This window comes from Hypanus sabinus, chromosome 5, assembly GCF_030144855.1.
Source record: "Hypanus sabinus isolate sHypSab1 chromosome 5, sHypSab1.hap1, whole genome shotgun sequence".
Lineage (NCBI taxonomy): Eukaryota > Metazoa > Chordata > Chondrichthyes > Myliobatiformes > Dasyatidae > Hypanus > Hypanus sabinus.
The window spans coordinates 33,476,881-33,499,154 of record NC_082710.1 but is presented as its reverse complement, the minus strand read 5'-3'; the positions used below and the strand labels follow the sequence as shown (position 1 = coordinate 33,499,154).

Sequence of the window (22,274 nt, the reverse complement as noted above, 5' to 3'; positions counted from 1 at the left end):
ACTATATTCCATCTGCCACTTTTTTTTTTGCTCATTCTCCCAATCAGTCCCAAGTCTTTCTGCAGACTCCCTGCTTCCTCAACACTACCTGTCCCACCACTTATCTTCATTCCAGCAACAAGCTTGGCCACAAAGCCATCAAATTCCAGATTATTGACATACAGTATAATGATTGTGAAAAGGAGCGGTCTCAATACCAGCCCCTACAGTAAAACTGTAGTCCCTAACTAGAAAAGCCCTCTTTATTCCCAGTCTTTGCCTCCTGCCAGTTAGCCAATCTTCTAACCATGCCAGTATCCATGGGCTCTTACTTTGCTAAGCAGCCTCATGTGTGGCACCTTGTCAAAGGCCTTTTAAAAAAACTATGTAAGCAACATTAACTGACTCTCATTTGTCTATGTTATTTCCCCAAAGAATTCCAGCAGATTTATCAGGCAAGATTTCCCATTAAGGGAACTATGCTGACTTAGGCCTGTTTTATCATGTCCCTTCAAGTACCACAAAACATCATCCTTAATAATGGACTGCAACATCCCCAAACCACTGAAGTCAAGCTAACTGGCCTATAATTTCCTTCCTTCTGCTCTCCTCCCTCCTTAAAGAATGGAGTGATATTGCAATTGTCTTTGGCTAGTGACTTCCACAATGACTTTCCACATAGTGACTTTGGAGCGTAGAAGGTTGAGGGGGGGACTTGATAGAGGTATTTAAAATTATTAGGGGAATAGAATTGATGTGGATAGGCTTTTTCCATTAAAAAAAATTGGATAGGTATATGGACAGGAAAGGAATGGAGAGTTATGGGCTGAGTGCAGGTAGGTGGGATTAGGTGAGAGTAAGCGTTCGGCACAGACTAGAAGGGCCGAGATGGCCCGTTTATTTGCTGTAATTGTTATATGATTATAGGAAGACTGATGCAAGATACTTAAGTTCACCTTCTATTTCTTTGTCCCCCATTACTACCTCCCCAACTTCATTTTCCAGCAGCCTGATATCCACTCTCAGCTTTTTTTTTACTCTTTATTATTATCTGAGAAAACTTTTGGTATCCTCTTTTATATTATTGGGTAGCTTACCTTCATAGAACAGAATAGCACAGCACCAGGCCATTCAGCCCACAATACTGTGCTAAACCAAGAATACCCAAATTCTAATCCCGCCATCTTCCTTGCATCCATCTCTTAAAAGCCTGTAATGTATTTGCCTCTGCCACCATACCAGGCATCCACAACTTAGAATTTAAAAAAACTTAACCCTCACATTCCCCTTGAACCCACCCCTCTCACCTTCAATGCATACCCTCTGGTGTTAGACATTTCAACCCTGGGAAACAGATACTGTATTCTCAGTCCACTCTTTCTATGCCATTCATAATCTATCAGATCTCCCCTCAGCCTCTGACGCCCCAGAGAAAACCATAGCACATGCCCTCTAAGCTAGTCAGCATCCTCATAAACCTCTTTTGTGCCCTCTCCAAAGCTTCAAAATCCTTCCAATAGTGGGGTGACCAGAACTGTATGCAATACTCCAGAATTTTTTAAAGTTGCAATGCGACGTCCTGACTTTGGAACTCAATGCCTCGACAAATAAAAGCAAGCATTCCATAAGCCTTCTTAACCACCTTATTGACCTGTGTAGCCACTTTCAAGGAGCTATGAACTTGGATCCCAAGGTCTCCCTTCTCAGCAACACTCTTAAGAAGCTTGCCCTGAACACAGTACTGTCTCATATTTATCTGGGTTAAACTCTATCTGTCATTTCTCTGCCCATATTTGCCACTGATCCATGTTGTGCTGTATTCTTTGCCAGTCTTCTAGACCGTCTACAAATCCACCAATCTTGATATAATCCACAAATTCACTAACTCACCCATCTACATTTTCATCCAGGTCATTTGTATACTTCACAAACAGTAGAGGTCCCAGTACAGATCCCTGGGGTTCTCCACTAATTACAGGCTTCCAGCTCGAATATGTTTTAACCACTATATTTATTGCTTATGCAGTCTTGTCCTGCAGCAGTGGTATATTGTGCAGTGCCTATATTCCAATCCATTCCCTCTGCAAATTTGCCATGCTGCAAGCTGGATTTGGAAGCAACATTTTAGAGTGTGATTTCAGACCCCATAAACTCTGCTATTTATTTATTTGTTGAAATAATTTTTAAAAAATCATTATTATTTAATTAATAAATCTTTGAATATGTCGTGAGAACTGCTGTATATTCTTAACATGACTGCGAAGGCTTATTCGACCAATTCTGTTATTGTATTTTAGCTTCAGACATTGACGATGAACCAATTTCCTTTGCAGTGCATTCAATGACCGGCCTATGTGTAGGATCTGTCATGAAGGCAGCAATCAGGAAGATCTACTCTCTCCTTGTGAGTGTACTGGGACTCTAGGAACTATTCATAGGAGTTGCTTAGAACACTGGCTTTCTTCTTCAAACACCAATTACTGTGAACTCTGCCACTTCAAGTTTTCAGTGGAACAGAAACCTCGACCATTAATAGAGGTCTGTATTTCATTTATTTTCAAAGGAATCATTGTGCAGCAATTGGTTTACAAAATTTCTTTTTTAAAACAAAAAATGTGGTGGAGGTTAACTGAAGGAACCTTTAGTTCCAACTGCATGAACTGCTATCTAGAGAGTCACTTATAAAGAAAAGCTTTTCATCTTGAGCTGAGGCCCATCTTTGGAAAGATGTGTTTATTGGGTAATCCGTGCTTTATTTGAAATGGAGCATGCTTCCATTGAGTATTAACAGCCTTTGAAATTGTTACACGTTACACTTATTAGTTTCAATATAATTATGGAGGAGGATAGGACTGGACCCAGGGTTTAGATTTTTGATTGGAGAAAGGCTAACTTTGAGGAGATGCAAAAGGATTTGGAAGGAGTGGATTGGGACAACTTATTTTATGGCAAGGATGTAATAGAGAAATGGAGGTCATTTAAAGGTGAAATTTTGAGGATACAGAATCTTTATGTTCCTGTTAGGTTGAAAGGAAAGGTTAAAAGTTTGAGAAGAGCCATGGTTTTCAAGAGATATTGGAAACTTGGTTAGGAAAAAGGGACATATCTACAATAAATATAGGCAGCATGGACTAAATGAGGTGCTCGAGGAATATAAAGAATGTAAGAAGAATCTTAAGAAAGAAATTAGAAAAGCTAAAAGAGGATACGAGGTTGCTTTGGCAAGTAAGGTGAAAATAAATCCAAAGGGTTTCTACAGTTACATTAATAGCAAAAGGATAGTGAGGGATAAAATTGGTCCCTTAGGGAATCAGAGTGGGCAGCTATGTGTGGAGCCGAAAGAGATGGGGGAGATTTTGAACAATTTCTTTTCTTCAGTATTCACTAAGGAGAAGGATATTGAATTGTGTAAGGTAAGGGAAACAAGTAGGGAAGTTATGGAAACTATGACGATTAAAGAGGAGGAAGTACTGATGCTTTTAAGGAATATTAAAGTGGATAAATCTCCAGATCCTGACAGGATATTCCCTAGGACCTTGAGGGAAGTTATTGTGAAAATAGCAGGGGCTCTGACAGAAGTATTTCAAACATCATTAAAAACAGGGATGGTGCCGGAGGATTGGCTTATTGCTCATGTGGTTCCATTGTTTGAAAAGTGTTCTAAGAGTAAACCTAGCAATTATAGGCATGTCAGTTTGATGTCAGTGGTGGGTAAATTAATGGAAAGTATTCTTAGAGATAGTATATATGATTATCTGGATAGACGGGGTCTGATTAGGAACAGTCAACATGGATTTGTGCGTGGAAGGTCATGTTTGACAAATCTTATTGAATTTTTTTGAAGAGGTTACGAGGAAGGTTGACAAAGGTAAATCAGTGGATGTTGTCTATATGGACTTCAGTAAGGCCTCTGACAAGGTTCTGCATGGAAGGTTAGTTAGGAAGGTTCAATCGTTAGGTATTAATATTGAAGTAGTAAAATGGATTCAACAGTGGCTGGATGGGAGATGCCAGAGTGTAGTGGTGGATAACTGTTCGTCAGGTTGGAGGCTGGTGACTAGTGGTGTGCCTCAGGGATCTGTACTGGGTCCAATGTTGTTTGTCATATACATTAATGATCTGGATGATGGGGTGGTAAATTGAATTAGTAAGTATGCAGATGATACTAAGGTAGATGGTGTTGTGGATAATGAAGTAGGTTTTCAAAGCTTGCAGAGAGATTTAGGCCAGTTAGAAGAGTGGGCTGAACGATGGCAGATGGAGTTTAATGCTGGTAAGTGTGAGGTGCTACAGTTTGGTAGGAATAATCAAAATAGGACATACATGGTAAATGGTAGGGCACTGAGGCATGCAGTAGAACAGAGTGATCTAGGAGTAATGGTGTATAGTTCCCTGAAGGTGGAATCTCATGTGGATAGGGTGGTGAAGAAAGCTTTTGGTATGTTGGCCTTTATAAATCAGAGCATTGAGTATAGGAGTTGGGTTATAATGTTAAAATTGTACAAGGCATTGGTAAGGTCGAATTTGGAGTATTGTGTACAGTTCTGGTCACCGAATTATAGGACAGATGTCAATAAAATAGAGAGAGTACAGAGAAGATTTACTAGAATGTTACCTGAGCTTCAGCACCTAAGTTACAGGGAAAGGTTGAACAAGTTAGGTCTTTATTCTTTGGAGTGTAGAAGGTTGAGGGGGGCTTGATAGGGGTATTTATAATTATGAGGGGGATAGATAGAGTTGACATGGATAGGCTTTTTCCATTGAGAGTAGGAGAGTTAGGGGGCAAAAGTTTAAGGGTAACATGAGGGGGAATTTCTTTACTCAGAGAGTGGTACAAGCTTCCAGTAGAAGTGGTAGAGGCAGGTTTGGTATTGTCATTTAAAGTAAAATTGGATAGGTATATGGACAGGAAAAGAATGGAGGGTTATGGGCTGAGGGCAGGTCAGTGAGACTAGGTGGAATAAGTGTTTGGCATGGACTAGAAGGGCCAAGATGGCCTGTTTCCGTGCTGTAATTGTTATATGGTTACCTATATTGATGTCAAGATGCTTTCTCATCTAAAGTTATTTCTTTCTTGTTTCCCCAAAATTTAACACTCACTACCTGTGATTTTACGTATATGTATTCTCTAGTTCCATATTTTTAACTGAATCATTTTTTCCTGTTCTTGCCATTTTTTTTCAGATGTGGTTCTCTGCCAGTATCAGTTACGCTATGGGATTGTGCAAGGTTTTAAGGAGAATCCTCTGATGAATATTTTGCATTATAGTCTTAAACCTCTCTCCTTTTCATATAACTTTTGTTGGGTATATACTTATGCAAATTTATAATCATAAAATATTTATAAACAGGGCTTGGCTTTCCTGTTTGGAAATGGGTAAAGCACTTCAATATTATAATCATAAAATATTTATAAACAGGTCTTGGCTTTCCTGGTTGGAAATGGGTAAAGCATTTCAATATTATAATCATAAAATATTTATAAACAGGTCTTGGCTTTCCTGGTTGGAAATTTGTAAAGCATTTCAATAATATGAAGAAGAAGAAGAAGAAGAAAAGCATTTTGTTAATCATCTTGGAAGGAGAAATGTGAGACCAAAGATGAAATATTTTGAAATCAGTTTGGAAGGTCTTGATCCAAATGTACACAACTCTTGTCTGAGTTGTCCTGTGACCCAATCCAATTGCCTTCAGAGAGCTTTTGGGCAACTTCCAGGGCTAATGGGAATAGTGTTCCACAGTCTTTTAATATTTCTTCATTGTTTATTATAAAATAATGTTACCATTTTATTACTTCATACCCATAATCTTCTGCTAACTGCTCTGGATTGTTTATTGGATACCCATGTGATTATTATTTTGCCGCACGGCAGCACTGCCACCTCACATCTTCAAAGATGCTGGTTCATTCCTGATTAGAGCTGCCGTCTGTGTGACATTTTGACATCTTCTCTGTGACTGCAGTGGATTTCTTCTTAGATTTCAAATATGTACTTAGGGTGAATTGATTGTAAATTGCCCTTAGAGTAGGTAATGGCAAAAAGAATCTATGAAGAATTCAGGGGAGTATGTATGAGAGAGAATGAGATACAAGGGTGCAGAAAATGATGAGAGGGATAATGGTTTTAATGGGATTATCCACTGGAAGCTGGCATGATCATAAATTGGTGAAAGGCTCCTGTGTGTCATAGGGAATATCAATTTTAAAGGTGGCAATGCTCAGTTTTTTCCTCTTTATTTTGCCTTTCTCATTTTTCTAAATGAACTTAAAGCATTAGGGAAGCTACAAATTCTAATCACAGAAAAGGAACTGTATTAGCACTTGGGGTTAAGATGAAAACTATATGTAAAACTTAATACGTCAAGTGTACTTTGCTTAGTGTCTGTATTCCAAAAGAGTATTCTGATTTCATTAATGTAAATGTCTGGCTGCTCCATTTGGTGATGCTATTGTTGCCTGGTGTGAATTGATAAACTATTTCTAATATCAGGAGCAAATACAATAGAGGCAGACACAAGACTAGAAGTAGTTTATATCTAATTCTTACAGATGCATGATGGCAAGTTCTCTTTTGACTGAGTCTCAACTTAAAAGTGAGCTGAAGGAAGGAATTGATCACAAGATAATACCAGTAAATTGTGAAAGTGTTCTGGATACTTGCGGCAGTTTTCTGCAGGTTTCATGTTAAAAAGTTTTACATTTTGCATGTGGAGTGACAACATTTGCAGTGAATACAAGTTGAGGCAAATGTGGAGCTCTACTTAGACCTTTACTTAAAGATGAACTTTGCAGTAAATTGTGCAGGGTTCAATATGGACTGAATGCATTTCTATATGCTGTAGGAAGTTGTAAGTCTATTGCTTAAAGACCACACAGGAAAAATTAAGCTTGGATTGTTGTAGGCTTGCGTAATGACGTCATAGTTAAATGCTGCTCATTATTGATGGATTGGGGTAGCGATGTTTCTGTGTCGGGTTTTTTGGTTTCCCATTACCAACTAGATCTTTCTGTTATATGGAAATTTTTTACCTTTATGATAGCAATAAATTTTTGAACTAATTGCAAGTAATTGGCTGAATAGTTAACTCTTCATTTAGCTCTACCTAGTAATGGCTGCGCTCATTTAGGCCTTTGAAGCCCTGAGTTTCATGCCACGGATATCCGCGGCAGAAGCAAAAGCAGATTTATTATCACTGATAAATGCTGCGAAATGTGTTGGTTCTGTAGCAGCAGCACAGTACCAGACAGAAATAAATAGTTCCATCAAGGAATAGTGAAGTAGTATTCATGGGTAGTGGAGGGGAAGAAGCTGTTCCTAAAATGCCAAGTGTGGGTCTTCAGGCTTTTGTACTTTGATTTAGTCACAACAAAACAAAAATGCAGAGAGAAGGTGGGAACTAGTCTTAGACAATGAGAGGTTTGAGGGAAAAGTGATATCTATTGTTACGAAATCCCGTAACTGGATCACTTACCAGCAAAGATAGAGAAGTCTGATGGTACTATTTTTAAAAGTCTTTATTTATGAAGGGGCACAAAAATAAGATTAATACAAACATTCAGATAATATACGTCGTCACTACTCAATCTAAAAGCGCGGGTCTAATAATAACCATCAATAAGAAACAGCTCAATCGTTTGTCTAGGGCGGGGGTCGGCAACCTGCGGCTCCCGAGCCATTTGTGGCTCTTTCACCTCTGTGCTGCGGCTCCCTGTGGCTTTGGGAAATAATTGGTCAGTATTTAATTAAAATGTATTTTATGTTAGTTTGTTAGCTTTTGAAATGTAATTATGGTGATCTTGTACAACCTAAGTGTAGCGACACATTTCCTGCCACATCCGAAACGGCTCACAATTAGCCAGCATTCCGGCTAAGGGAGATAGCCTACGGGGGTTTGTGAGTACGCGTCTTTTGCAGCATCTGCGTCCATGGGGGCTGGGTTGAGGGAAGCTGAAAAGCAAGGCTGTTTAGTTCGAATAAAGCTATCTTTGACTGCAGTTTACTGACACCGCTACAACGTGTTTTTATCGCTGGCTGTCCAGACGGAAGGTGCTGAAACGCTTTGTCGCGTGTCTGGAAGAAGTGAAAACTTTCCTGGGCAGCAAAGGGCTCACCTTTCCTGAGCTGGAACAGCCAGAGTGGCTGGAAAAGCTACACTTCATGGTAGACATGACAGCGCACCTGAACACGCTGAACACAGCTCTTCAGGGGAAAGGACGTACAGCCCTGCACATGTTGGAGGATGTTTTGGCATTCGAGCGCAAGTTGACAGTGCTTGCCAGAGATTTACAGAAAGGCACTTTGTCTCACTTCCCCAATTTGAGAGAGTTCAAACAAGGTCACGACATGATAATTTCGGAGTATTTACATTCTGCAATCATCGCAATGCAAACATCGTTTGGGAAACGCTTCTGTGAGTTCAGAGAGGAAAAAAACACATTATCCTTCCCGGTCACTCCCTTAAGCATCGATCCTTCCCTACTGAATACGACTGCATTGGCAGGTGTGAGTCAACCTGATCTTGAGATGGAACTGGCCGACATAGCCGACAAAGACATATGGGTGTCCAAGTTTAGACGCTTGACAGCAGACCTTGAAGATGTTGCCCGTCAGAAGGCTGTTCTTGCTCAGAAACACAAATGGAGTGATATTGAAAACCTCACAGATGACAGCTTGCGATCCTGTGTAAAGATGAAGGTGACCTCATACAGCCCTGATGTGCAGACGCTGTGCGCTGAGGTCCAGGAGCAGAAATCCCATTAACCAAGTATGATAAATATTTTAATTGCCTATTATTTTACTCATATTCATATTTTTTCATTGTTCAGTGAAATAGTCCTTTCATTTTTCAGGATGACAGCTGGCTGACGTTATTTTTGGTTTGCTGCTGGCGGAAAATTTAAGTTCGGCGTTTTTCATAAATACAAGAAGGACTCAAATAGACATTGAATATTTTACTTAAAAGTAACTTTCAACCCAACGTCTTTTTTTCGGAGTTCAAAATGTTTTTGTTGCATGCAGAAATGTAATTTCGTTTTCTCTGCAGGAGTTCATCAATTTCATAAATGCAACACATTATAGTTTGTTTATACATAGCATAAAGGCAAAAAAAACGTTGTATGCAGTGTTATTTCATTTTAAATGTCAAACGGGTTTTGCGGCTCCCAGTGTTTTCTTTTCTGTGGGAAACGGGTCCAAGTGGCTCTTTCAGTGGTAAAGGTTGCTGACCCCTGGTCTAGGGGATAATATATTGTCCGATGGAAATATAAAAGTCACTCAGTTCCGGCAGGCTTCAGCCTTTTGGGGGACCGCTGGGTTTTCACTTGTTGGAGAGAGAGAGAGATTGGTGAGAAAAGAAACTTGCCCGGGTCTTTTATGAAGCGAATCTGTTGAATCAGGGGAGCGGGCTTCCCCGTTGTTAGCTAAAAGCTGGTTTCCGTGGTTCCAGTCACCGATTCCAGCAACAGAATCGAACGCACGTGACTGCCTTCAAATGACTTCCTGCTACTATGGGATCGTTAGCGTTTCTTCTGGTGCGTCTGAATGGGTTGTTCCCCCCAGACCCTGTTTTATACTTCCTCACGGGGTCTCAGATGTCAATCAGGTTGGGATGATGCAATCTCTCTCTCAACCAGCCCACTTTGCCCAAGGGCTTGCACGTAGCATAGTCCCCAATCCACAAATGTGGTCTCCAGGAGACAATGGTCAAAGTCGCGTTATTTTGCATTGCGGTGGAACGAGGTATTCGGCACGTCTCTCTCTCCCATTTCCTGGGTCTCCTGAACGGACTCAATAGTGACCTTGCGATTCTCACAAAGGAGGGGGCTACCCCGTACCCTTCGGCCCCTCAGAGCTGTGGTACATTCATAACACCCCCTTTCTTCAAAGCGTTTTCACCAGCAGTGAAAACGAAGTAGTACAGAGTCTTACAGGGTTTTAGAATCTAACACAATACAAAAGTTTTTTTTTACAGAGTAATACAGTTATACATTCAATTCAGTATCTAAACAGTTAACGATTACAGTGTCACTTTCTTTAATATCTTAACATCGCATACTGTACTAAAGTCTTTTAGCATCAGACTTCAATTTAATAACCACCTATTTTTATTTCTTTCCTTCAGCAACAAAACTAAGGAGGTGTGATCTTAGCTTATGTGCATCTACAAAAGTTTATGCGAATACTAATCTACTAATCGTTTCGGTCGTTTTACTTAACCGGCAGGTCTCCAAGGGGCTGTCTTTATTATTCATAGGCTTTGGCGCAATCCTGTACAACCTGCTTTCCTGTTTAAAATGGCATCCCCATTAACCATCGCCTCTTTTCCGGTGAGTCCCCCCGTGGGGAACTTGATTAATTTGGCGTGGTAAACTCCCGCCCGCCTCGTTCATAGGGGTTATTTTATCAACACTGTGTCCCAAACTTAGACCATTTCCACCCAATTCTTTAATTTTACCCAGGTGGCTAGCTCTTTCGTCAGCACCCTTCAGGCTATTGGTTTTTAATTTGAACTCTTTGTTCAAGTAGCATTTCGAATTTGGCCTCTTCACACCCCATCCTGGCATAACAATAGAGTGGGGGGCCCCGCTATCTCCCGGCTCACTCTGTAAGCGATCTGCCAGGTTTAAAATTTCTTCATTCGAGTTGGGAGCTACAGACTTTCTGTTTCCTTCGATAATAATCCTCATCTCCCCATTCTTAAATTCTGCGTTAACTTTGAACTCACCTTCGAGTACAAACACCGGTGAACTCACACTTCCCACGGTTACCAAGGTTAACCCTTTTCCCACTGAACCAAGTCTATCTGACCCACAAGGACGGCCGCCCCGTTCCACTAAATCAAATACCTCAGACTTCTTCTGAGCTCTGTTACTAGGTTCAGTACCACGTGCATCCCCATCTTGGACACACTCAAACGGGACATTGGCCTCTTCCAGGCTTTCAATACCTGTACCCTTTTTAAATTCTAAGCTCCCCCGTTTGTCCCAGGTACTCTCTGGGCAACTCCCTTCCGGAGTAAACTCAACCCCGTGGGCTGAAACAACCTCATCTGCCAACCCAGCAGATTTCTTTGAGGTAAGGGCACCCTTTTCATCTAGGGCTGCCCTCATTTCATTATCGGGAACACCTTTAGGAGTTTCAACTTCCTCAAACAGTTCTGCCAAACCAGACAGATCATCCATGTCCAACTCTGGACCTCTTAACCGCTCTATCGGTTCCTCATCTTTATTTTCTGCCTCTCGGACCTTTCTCCTCGCTAAAGGCAGATCTACCTCCGCTCCCTTACCCTCCTTCACTTTACTACTCTTCGTTTTACCCCCCTCTAAACCCTCGTGGTACAGGGTCGGTAGAAACATCTCGGCCTAATCAAAACTGGCCCGATTTAAACTGCTCTCGTTCTCAGCTGCCTTTCTCGACAGGCTGCAAGTGACCGCGCATGCGGGATAGATCTGGGACTCTAGGGGCAGGGCCACCGCACTTGCCAGTCGGCGGGTCGGCATCATGGCTGCCCAAACCTTACCACCTGCTAAATCGTTACCGAGAAGGATGTCTGCGTCAGTTCTCGGGAACTCTGATGGCACCCCTATTTCAACGGGTCCAGACACCAGCTCACAATCCATAATGACCTCATGTAAGGCCACCATTTCTATTCTTTTGCTGATCCCCTCTACCTTTACCATGCCCGTTCTTCGACCAAATTCTAGTACCTTACTGCTGATCAACGACAGCTCAGTGCCCGTGTCTCTCCAGATTCGTACGGGAATTGGTGGTTCCCCCTTCCTCACAGACACGGTTCCGTGTGTCAGACAAGTCTCAGACCCTTCTCGTACTCTGTCTACCCGGGGCTCTCTTGTCGATTTACTGATTACCACGGCACACCCGATAGGGACTGCGGCTTTTCCTTTTCCTATCTCTTTCCTCGGAGCAAAGCATCGTGATGCAATATGCCCTCCCTTTCCACAATTAAAACAGGTCAAACCCGGAAACCTCTGGCCGTCTTGCCTTTCCCCTTCCGTGGACAACGCCACATATGCCCGCTGGGCCTTCCCTCTTAACACACTTTGTAACAACGCCACCCACTGCTCTCTGGGCCACTTCTGATTCACTGCCACCTTTTCAAAAAGCAAGAAATAACTATCAACATCCGTCTCCTCGAACGGGGGTACTAACCTCAACGCCCGACTGACATCAAACCGCTCCTCTCGGTCCTCTCCTCCTCAGCTGCTTCCAGCTCTTTTAGCTGAAGTTCATGCTCTCTCTCTCTCTCTCTCCCCCTCTCCCCCTCTCTATTTCCAGCTGTTTTAACTTAATTTCATGTTCCCACCTTAATTTTTCCAACTCTAACTGAGCCGCCCCACTAGCTGGTACCTTTTCAGGGATATTTTCCAATACCTCAGCTGTAAACACATTCTTCCCGATATAATACTGAGTTATTGCCCTTCGCACCTCCTGCTTTTTCATTGACAACCTCACCCCTGCGAGGTTTAACTCCTTCGCCAATTTTATCAAGTCCGACTTGGAGGCCGCCTCCAGAGTCGGGTTTTCTATAAATTCACCCACGTCCATCTTTGCTGGTTTCCCATCTGGCTACCCGTGTAACCAGATCCAAGTTTTGGACCTACAAGCCCGATTCACTGGCCCTCCAGTTTGGTGTCAAATCCCGAGACGAGAACCCCAACTGTTACGAAATCCCGTAACTGGTTCACTTACCAGCAAAGATAGAGAGGTCCGTTGAAGTCTGACGGTACTATTTTTAAAAGTCTTTATTTATGAAGGGGCACAAAAATAAGATTAATACAAACATTCAGATAATATACGTCGTCACTACTCAATCTAAAAGCGCGGGTCTAATAATAACCATCAATAGGAAACAGCTCAATCGTTTGTCTAAGGCGGGGGTCGGCAACCTGCGGCTCCGGAGCCACATGTGGCTCTTTTACGTCTGTGCTGCGGCTCCCTGTTGCTTTGGGAAATAATTGGTTGTGGCGACCCTTTTCCTGGCACATCCGAACCGACTCACAATTAGATAGCCTACGGGGGTTTGCGAGCACAGAGCTTTGGAGCCTCTGCGCCACGGGGGGCCGGTTGACAAAGGCTTAAAAGTGAGGCTGAAGATTTCGAATAAAGTTTTTTCCTTCGACTGCAGTTACCGACTCCGTGTCGTAATTTTAGCGCTGCGTGTAGCACACCGCTACATGGTCAGTATTTAATTAAAATGTATTTTATGTTAGTTTGTTAGTTTTTGAAATGTAAATCTAAATTTGAAGATTATGGTGATCTTGTACAATCTAAATAAGACGTTGTGGCGACCCATTTCCTGACACATCCGAACCGGCTCACAATTAGCCAGCGTTCAGGCTAAGGGAGATAGCCTACGGGGGTTTGTGAGTACGTGTCTTTTGCAGCATCCGCGCCCATGGGGGCGGGTTGAGGGAGGCTTAAAAGCAAGGCTGTTTAGTTCGAATAAAGCTATCTTTGACTGCAGTTTACTGACTGCGTGTAGCAACCGCTACAACGTGTTTTTATCGCTGGCTGTCCAGAGGGGAGGTGCTGAAACGCTTTGTCGCGTGTCTGGAAGAAGTGAAAACTTTCCTGGGCAGCAAAGGGCTCAACTTTCCTGAGCTGGAACAGCCAGAGTGGCTGGAAAAGCTAGACTTCATGGTAGACATGACAGCGCACCTGAACACGCTGAACACAGCTCTTCAGGGGAAAGGACGTACAGCCCTGCACATGTTGGAGGATGTTTTGGCATTCGAGCGCAAGTTGACAGTGTTTGCCAGAGATTTACAGAAAGGCACATTGTCTCACTTCCCCAATTTGAGAGAGTTCAAACAAGGTCACGACATGATAAATTCGGAGTATTTACATTCTGCAATCATCGCAATGCAAACATCGTTTGGGAAATGCTTCTGTGAGTTCAGAGAGGAAAAAAAACACATTATCCTTCCCGGTCACTCCCCTAAGCATCGATCCATCCCTACTGAATACGACTGCATTGTCAGTTGTGAGTCAACCTGAACAAGTATGATAAATATTTTAATTGCCTATTATTTTACGTATATTCATATGTTTTCATTGTTCAGTGAAATAGTCCTTTTATTTTTCAGGCTGACAGCTGGCTGATGTTATTTTTGGTTTGCTGCTGGCGGCAAATTTAAGTTTGGCGTTTTTCATAAATACAAGAAGGACTCAAATAGACGTTGAGTATTTTACTTCAAAGTAACCTTCAACCCAACGTCTTTTTTTCGGAGTTCAAAATGTTTTTGTTGCATGCAGAAATGTAATTTCGTTTTCTCTGCAGGAGTTCATCAATTTCATAAATGCAACACATTATAGTTTGTTTATACATAGCATAAAGGCAAAACAAAACGTTGTATGCAGTGTTATTTCATTTTAAATGTCAAACGGGTTTTGCGGCTCCCAGTGTTTTCTTTTCTGTGGGAAACGGGTCCAAGTGGCTCTTTCAGTGGTAAACGTTGCTGACCCCTGGTCTAAGGGATAATATATTGTCCGATGGAAATATAAAAGTCACTCAGTTCCGACAGGCTTCAGCCTTTTGGGGGACTGCTGGGTTTTCACTTGTTGGAGAGAGAGATTGGTGAGAAAAGAAACTTGCCCGGGTCTTTTATGAAGCGAATCCGTTGAATCAGGGGAGCGGGCTTCCCCATTGTTAGCTAAAAGCTGGTTTCTGTGGTTCAAGTCACCGATTCCAGCACGTGACTGCCTTCAAATGGCTTCCCGCTACTACGGGATCGTTAGCGTTTCTTCTGGTGCGTCTGAAGGGGTTGTTCCCCCCAGACCCTGTTTTATACTTCCTCACGGGGTCTCAGATGTCAATCAGGTTGGGATGATGTAATCCCTCTCTCAACCAGCCCACTTTGCCCGAGGGCTTGCACGTAGCATAGTCCCCAATCCACAAACGTGGTGTCCAGGAGACAATGGTCAATGTCGCATTATTTTGCATCGCGGAGGAACGAGGTATTCGGCACGTCTCTCTCTCCCATTTCCTGGGTCTCCTGAACGGACTCAATAGTGATCTTGCGATTCTCACAAAGGAGGGGGCTACCTTCAGCCCCTCAGAGCTGTGGTACATTCATAACACTATCGAAAGGCACAAAAAACATGAGGTGGTTGTAATTGGAAATGTTCCTGTGTTCTCCAACTCAAGATTTATAACAAAAGGCCACATGACCCAACATTTTAATGCCAGTTGAAAACATTACCCAGCATAATCCCATCTTCCATCATTAGGTCTATATCCAGCACATTATACTTATCCAAGTTCTTTTTAACTTGAGGTTCAGATTTATTTATCACATGTACATACATTGCAACAAACAGTGCATTGTTTGCATTAACCACCAGCACATCCAAGGAAGTGTTGGAACCAACCTGCAAGTGTCACTACGTATTCTGCCAACGTACCATACCCACAATTTTCCACAGAACACCACTAGCAGCAAGTGAAACAAAAATAAAACAAGACAGCAGAATGAAAAAAAAATCTACAAATGCTGAATATCCAGGGTAGCGTGCACAAAATTCTGGAGGAACTCATCACAGCAGGCTGTATCTATGGACAGGAATAAAGAGCTGGCGCTTTGGGTCAAGACGCTTTCTGAGGTCCTGATGAAGTATCTTGGCCCAAAATGTTGGCTCTTTATTTTTCCCATAGATGCTGCCTGTCTGCTGAGGTCAGCCAGCAATTTGTGTCTGTAACAACAAAACAAGCCCCTTTCCTGTCCCACCCACTCACACAACCAGGCAGGCCTCCAAACCCAGGACAGGCTGCTTCCAGGCCCTAAGTCCTTGTTCCCAGATTCTCAGACTTGCAGAGGTCCGACCTCCAGCTTTGACTTCATCCCAGAAAGCTGATCAAGGGTTTGACCTTCTGAACTCTCAAAAACCTCCAACACCAGTGACCCTGGTCTTCATGACTCTTTCAGGCCCTTATGACTCCATCAAGGCTCTGCCTCTGGCCTTCAACATTCAGGCTTCTACCTCTGGACTCATTCTCTAGGGTTCAACCTTCAGCTTTGCCTACCAGACTTCACTGGGTTTGACCTTTGGGCCTCTACTTCTGGACTTGTATGGACTTTGACATTCTAACTCGCACAGACTTCCAAACACGGAGATGTGGGGTGGTCCCAACCTTTGTGACTCCCATACATACTTGGGACCTGGACATCCAACCTGAATTCAACCCCATTCATCACATTCCTCCTCACTGTCTAGCACAGCCAATTTTCTGTATCATCAGCGAACTTCTTAATTTTTGTCCCTATATTTAAGTCCAAATATTTACTACAACAGCAAGGGGCCCATACTGAGACCCATGCAACCCAACAGGAAACTTTTTTTCAGGTGCAAAGGCACCATTTACCTTCAAAAGGCACTATAGATAAATGTTCTCTCAGTAATGTAAGGATTAAAAGTAGTGCTTTTGTTGATTAAGGTGAAGGTTCAGCAGTTCCCAGTATGGATTTGGTAAGAGTTTAGAATTTTTTTTAAATGTAAAGATTTAGCCTGAATTCTTCTGTGTAGAAAATGTTTCAAATGCTTGTTTTCCATGGGAAATCCATTTAAATGAAATCACAGATACAGCGAGCCAAATATCTGCTTAAAATAAGCCATGTTACGTATTTACAAAAGAATTGTACAGTTAAAATTGAGATGTTGCACAGTGAGAATTCGACTTTGACCATTTTTGTTTGAAGGAATGTGAAGAACTTCACTAAGTCAAAACGTGTTTTTGTTTCTTTTTCGTCCAATACAGTGGCTGAGAAATCCAGGCCCGCAACACGAGAAGCGGACCTTGTTCGGAGACATGGTGTGCTTTCTGTTTATAACCCCTCTGGCCACAATCTCGGGCTGGTTGTGTTTACGGGGCGCAGTTGACCATCTACACTTCAGCAGCCGCTTGGAAGCGATTGGACTCATTGCCTTAACTGTTGCACTCTTTACTATTTATCTCTTTTGGACACTAGTGAGTATAATTTATCTCTTACTCATAATATACTAATCATAATTTCACTCTGATATGGCAGAGATATTGTCAGCCATTATATTCATTAATTAAACATGTAGAGCAGCTCTCTAATAAATGAAATGACTCATCCACATATTTTCCTTGAGTCTGCCCCTAATTTGTTGCAGTTAGTGCATGTAAACAAGTAGCTCTTGTTCAGTAGTAATTTTAATCAGTGTTCATATCTACTGATTAACTACTTGTATTTGTCTCTAATATTTAAGTTGGGTTGACAAGAACTAGAGGTCATAGGTTAAGTGTGAAAGGTGAAATGTTTAAGGGGAACTTCACTGAGATGGGTGGTGAGAGCGTGGAACAAGCTGCCAGCATAAGTGGTAGACTTAGGTTCCATTTCTACATTCAAAAGAAGTTTAGATAAGTACATGGATAGGTGTGTGGAGGGCTATGGTTCAGATGCTGGTTGATGGGACTAAGCAGAATAATGGTTCAGCATGGACTAAATGCACATTGGAGCCTTTTTCTGTGCTGTAGTTTTCTATGACTCTACAAGATATTCTGCACTCCCTCCCTGAGTTCCAGCTATGTCTCAATCCAGTGATTTCATCATTATGAACGTAAATGTTTGAGTGTTTAATTAACAACATAAATTTTCCAACAACCCTAATGGGATCTGAACTCATGCCCGTGGAGGGCTAGTTACATAACGTGGGATGGCAGCAGGGCAGTTCTCTGTTCAGGGTTAGCAATGGTTTCCCTGCTGTTGATCTGTGGAAATATGGGGATAATTTGCTAACTGAGTTTTCTTTTGAATCAGGTTTCATTCCGTTACCACTGCCGGTTGTATAATGAGTGGCGTCGAGCTAATCAGAGAGTAATATTGCTTATCCCAAAGACATCAGATGCATCATCTACTCAACAATTGCTTCTTGGTCAGCATCCAGTGAAGAGGAACTCAAAAGAGACAATTGTGTAACCTTAGCCAATGTCACAATTCTGGATTTAAAATTGAGTTTTAACCATATAGTCATTTAGGATGTAACCTTTCTTCAGAATATATCCTAACTTCCGTGTTTTATCATTTTATCATTGTAAATATGAAAAAAATAATTTTGTTCATGTGAAGTGGAACACAAGTGCAACAGTTTCTAGGTCAAATCACATAATTGCGGTTATTTTACAGGAAAGGACAGCCATGCATTAGGCTTGTGCTATGGAAGCATTTTCTGTACTGCAAGATGTTATTTCACATTTCTGAAACCCACAAGTCCTTGAGCATCCTCACCTCAACTAAGTTTTAATAATGGGTAGCCATTTAATACTAAAATGAGGAAAAAATTCTCTATTAGTGTTGGCGAATCTGAAATTCTTTTCTCTCGAGGGGTGTCGAGGCTGTTATTTTCATTTAAAATAGCTGTGAATGTCTTTCTGAATGCTAAGGGAAAATTGAGTGACATGGATCCAGTGCAAGAAAACATTATTAAGGAGATGATCAGCCACAATCGTCATGATTCTTTGACTGGGGGGGGGGGGGGGGGGAGAAGATCCCTTCTTACTACCTTCCCCCCCAACTGAGTCCAGCTGTTGTAACTTCACAGGTGACCTTCACACCCAGCCCAGGACTGAGCCATGCATAGTGTACTGCCATTGTGCAGCTCTGAAGCCATGGTCTCACACTACAGTATTTAAACTGTGGGTCCACAACCAAAACTTTCACTGCCATATTGCACAGTGATGATTTAATGCTAAAACTTTTTAATAACTTATGAAATACAGGTGACTTACCAAAAAAAAGTGTAATCTTTGTCACAACTATGAACATAAATTTCACCAAGAATGAATTGGTGGTAAATATTAAATATTTATTTGCTACATGAAAATGAATGTTAATTGGATTCTTTTTATCCTCATTGATCTTTATACTTGATGTTGCTGTGAATTTGATGTCATATTTCAAAAGTTGTAATTTTACTCTAATTTTTTTTCTATAAAAGATTTGGAAATGTTTTCTGAACATAGAATCTTGCTGTCCAATTTAAATTTAAATTGAGTAAAATTGTTTAACCGTTCTGTTCACAGTATCACCATGAATTAGACATTTAAGTAATTTCTTTAATCCTTACCTTCAGTTAGCAACTGCATTCCCTTTTAGTTTGCTTACTAAATGTTTAGCTGATGTAATAATTTTAATGTTGGAAATTTATTTTATGTACGTACACACAAGTGGTGCAGATCTCAGAACTGATGTTCCTAATTAGTTCAAAAATTCTGAAAAACCTTGTGTTGGTTCCTATTATATGTGTGATTATACTGAAATGCAATTTCTCTTAGTATTTATTCTACTACTACAAAATTAACCCAAATGCATTTGGTTTAGCATAAGCTCCCGTTATGCCTTTGTGCTTATACATCATTCATTATTTTATCCATGTAACTAATTCAGTGTTCAGCTTTATTCCCCACTAGAGGTATGTCATTTTTAGAAGAGCATAATAGCCTGAACTGAAAGTGGATTTTCATAGTTTGAGATAAAAATTGGTAGATATTAGTACTCAATTTCCAAATTTGTGAACTTCACAATTACTTTATGGAATGATGAATTGTCCATAATCAAAGTAATAAAAAGGTGGAACAAACATTCAGGACAGGTAGTTCAGACACATTGATTTCACATTATATCTAATTAATTGTCTACCTACAAGTAGCTAAATTTGATACCTACCTAATATAGAGATTAAAAGTTAAATTTGCAAAACAAGGGATAACAGCAAGAAGGAAAGGAGTTAAGTTCCCTTGTAAGTACAAGTGTTGACTCGCAACACTGAACTGCTACCTCCAGGAAAGTATTAGTAAAAAAAAAGTGATACTCTTAAATCAGGTAAGAGTTTAAGAATATTTCCACTTTAATGTTTTAAAATAAACACTGTTTTAGGGTGCTAAGGTGAAGGAGGTGAAGAGGAAAAACAGAACTTTCATGGTAATTTTCCAAAAGTGTGGATCAAACATGTGGTCATAACTTAAATACCTGGATACCTTGATTGAAGTTGCTGTGGAGAATACCAGTTTTGTGCGAGTATTTTCTCCTTCCTTGTGGTTTACTTGTACAAATGTAATATTATATCTTTTTATTAACCAGAAATTAAAATTAAGTATAATTTGTATTAATCATTAAGAGTCCTTAGAAAACAGGAAGCAATTTATTGTTTGGAACAATATTTGTTGGAACCATTGAATGAGAAAACCATGAGATATTACAATATTTACAAAATAAAGAGCATGAGGAATTGTTTACTCTTGCTCATCTTGATGAACTGCATCAGCCCTGAAATGTTAACTGTCTCTTTTCACAAGTTTTTTCAGAATTGTTTTTGCTGTCATGCAAAAGGTTAACCCTTTTGTTTTCTTTTAAATGATATTGCCCCATCCATGCCAGTGTTATCACACAGCCATTGGCCTCATGTGATAAGGTGCCGGAAGTTTCCTGATCGATTTCTGGAAGTTCAAATCCACTGTGTCTATTCATCTATCACCTTACTGGATCCTCAAGAGAAAAACTAAGATATTTGTCAAGATTTCCTTTTCATAAGACCATATTGATTAAGATTGACTGCCTTAATTGTCTAAATGTCTCCTCATTTAGTTCCTTAACACTGATTCCAGCATTTTCCCAATGATACGTTTGACTTACAGTTCTAAATACAAGTTTTCCAACAAATACCCAGATTTAAAGGTGGTCCAGAATTTAAGAATTCAGTCATGTTAATGTATTCTTTTAATGTTAAACCTTCAGTGAGAGGAATCAGATGCAATTTAAATCCTGAAGTCAAGTGCTGCAAAATTTGCATATGAAATAAATTGCAATGAGTACCTTTAGTATCTAAAATGCATTTTAGTTTTATGCAACCATTTCCAGAGCTCCCACCGACTTTCCTTGTCTTTAGATGAATGTTCATCACACTCTTTCAAATAAATGGCCCTGTTCCATTTATGCTAGCTTGAAGTTGAAGGGTCAGTAACAAATTATTACCAGCAGTTAAGTGACCATGCCCCTGCACTCTACCCCTCAAGATGCTGGCATGCCCCATAATTCCACTTTGTAGTGCAGGGGCAGTATATTGCAACATGACCTGTGCTTTTATTGAACCTGCATCTATTACATCAACAATACCTTGTCAGTTATTTCTGATTGCCCTATCTTGCTAATGGAAGATTTGTATTAAAATGATTTTAGATGTATTTTCCCCTTTCCATCCCTGGAACAACTGCTGCCGCAGCAGCTTCTCACTAGATACTTCCCACTGCAGCACCTGTCCCCTTCAATTACTGCAGTAATTCTTAGACTGTAACTACGGAAGTGGCCCTGTGATTTCTGGGTGGGTGGGGGAGTTTTTACTAATGTTCTTTTTGTCTCTTCTCCCTTTACCAAGCAGTTCACCCTACATTCTTCATTCTCTCCTATCTCCCATGCTTTCTGATCATCCCTTTGATCTTGCCATTTCTCATCTCCATGTGTGCCGGAATGTTATTGCAGGTAACTTTTCCAATTCTGACAAAAAGTCAGTCTGAAAATGTTTTTCTTTATACACTCTTTTTCTCAATAATTCTGCTGTAGCTTCTCTCGGACTATTCATTACCACCTTAAGAATTCCTTTTAGATCTGCCTCTGAACTCCCTCCCTCGTCCACTTACTGCCTTTCTTTGAAGCAATTCGAAAATAATCAGGTTCTATGTACCAACTCTACCTCACCAGCATGTTCTTTAGGTGTCATTAGTTGCCACATAATTTGTATTAAATACGCCCATTAGTTTTCTGTATTTGACAACCTACCATTCCACCACGCCAAGTTGTCAAAAATGCACCATATCCCCTTTGGCACTCACTAATTTATCTGGATGCATTACATCTTGGAATGGTATCTGCTCTGCCCATGGACGCAGTTGAGCACGGAGAAACCAGCCTCCACTTCCCAGGCTCTGTCTACACTTGCTGCCTCAGCAAAGCTGTTAGAATGATTAAAGACCCCACCCACAGCAGACATTCACCCCTATCTATCAGGCAGAAGATGTACGTACCAGCAGGCTCACGGAAAGCTTTTATCCTGCTGATATAAGAACTAAATAGCCTCCCGGTACAATAAGTTGGACTCTTGAATTTACAGTCTACCTCATCGTGGTGTCGCATCTTGTTTGTATGCACTGCACTTTCTGTAACAGTCTTCCCTTGTGCACTGGTGTAATGAAAAGAGCTATATGGATGTATGTAAGTACATGAAACAATAGTAGTCCAATTTCTATATTGGGAACAATCT

General features: G+C 41.0%; 1 protein-coding gene across 1 annotated transcript in view; it reads left to right on the top strand.

Moving 5' to 3' along the window:
* The window catches only part of LOC132394042 (E3 ubiquitin-protein ligase MARCHF3-like), a 90,150-nt gene extending 69,869 nt beyond the window's left edge, over window positions 1-20,281 (top strand). Inside the window, exons 3-5 of the mRNA XM_059969693.1 lie at window positions 2,313-2,517; window positions 16,756-16,965; window positions 17,783-20,281. Coding sequence (XP_059825676.1) covers window positions 2,313-2,517; window positions 16,756-16,965; window positions 17,783-17,941 — 574 coding nt within the window. The 3' untranslated portion in view covers window positions 17,942-20,281. The remainder of the gene's footprint in view (window positions 1-2,312; window positions 2,518-16,755; window positions 16,966-17,782) is intronic.
* The last annotated feature ends 1,993 nt before the right edge of the window (window positions 20,282-22,274 follow it).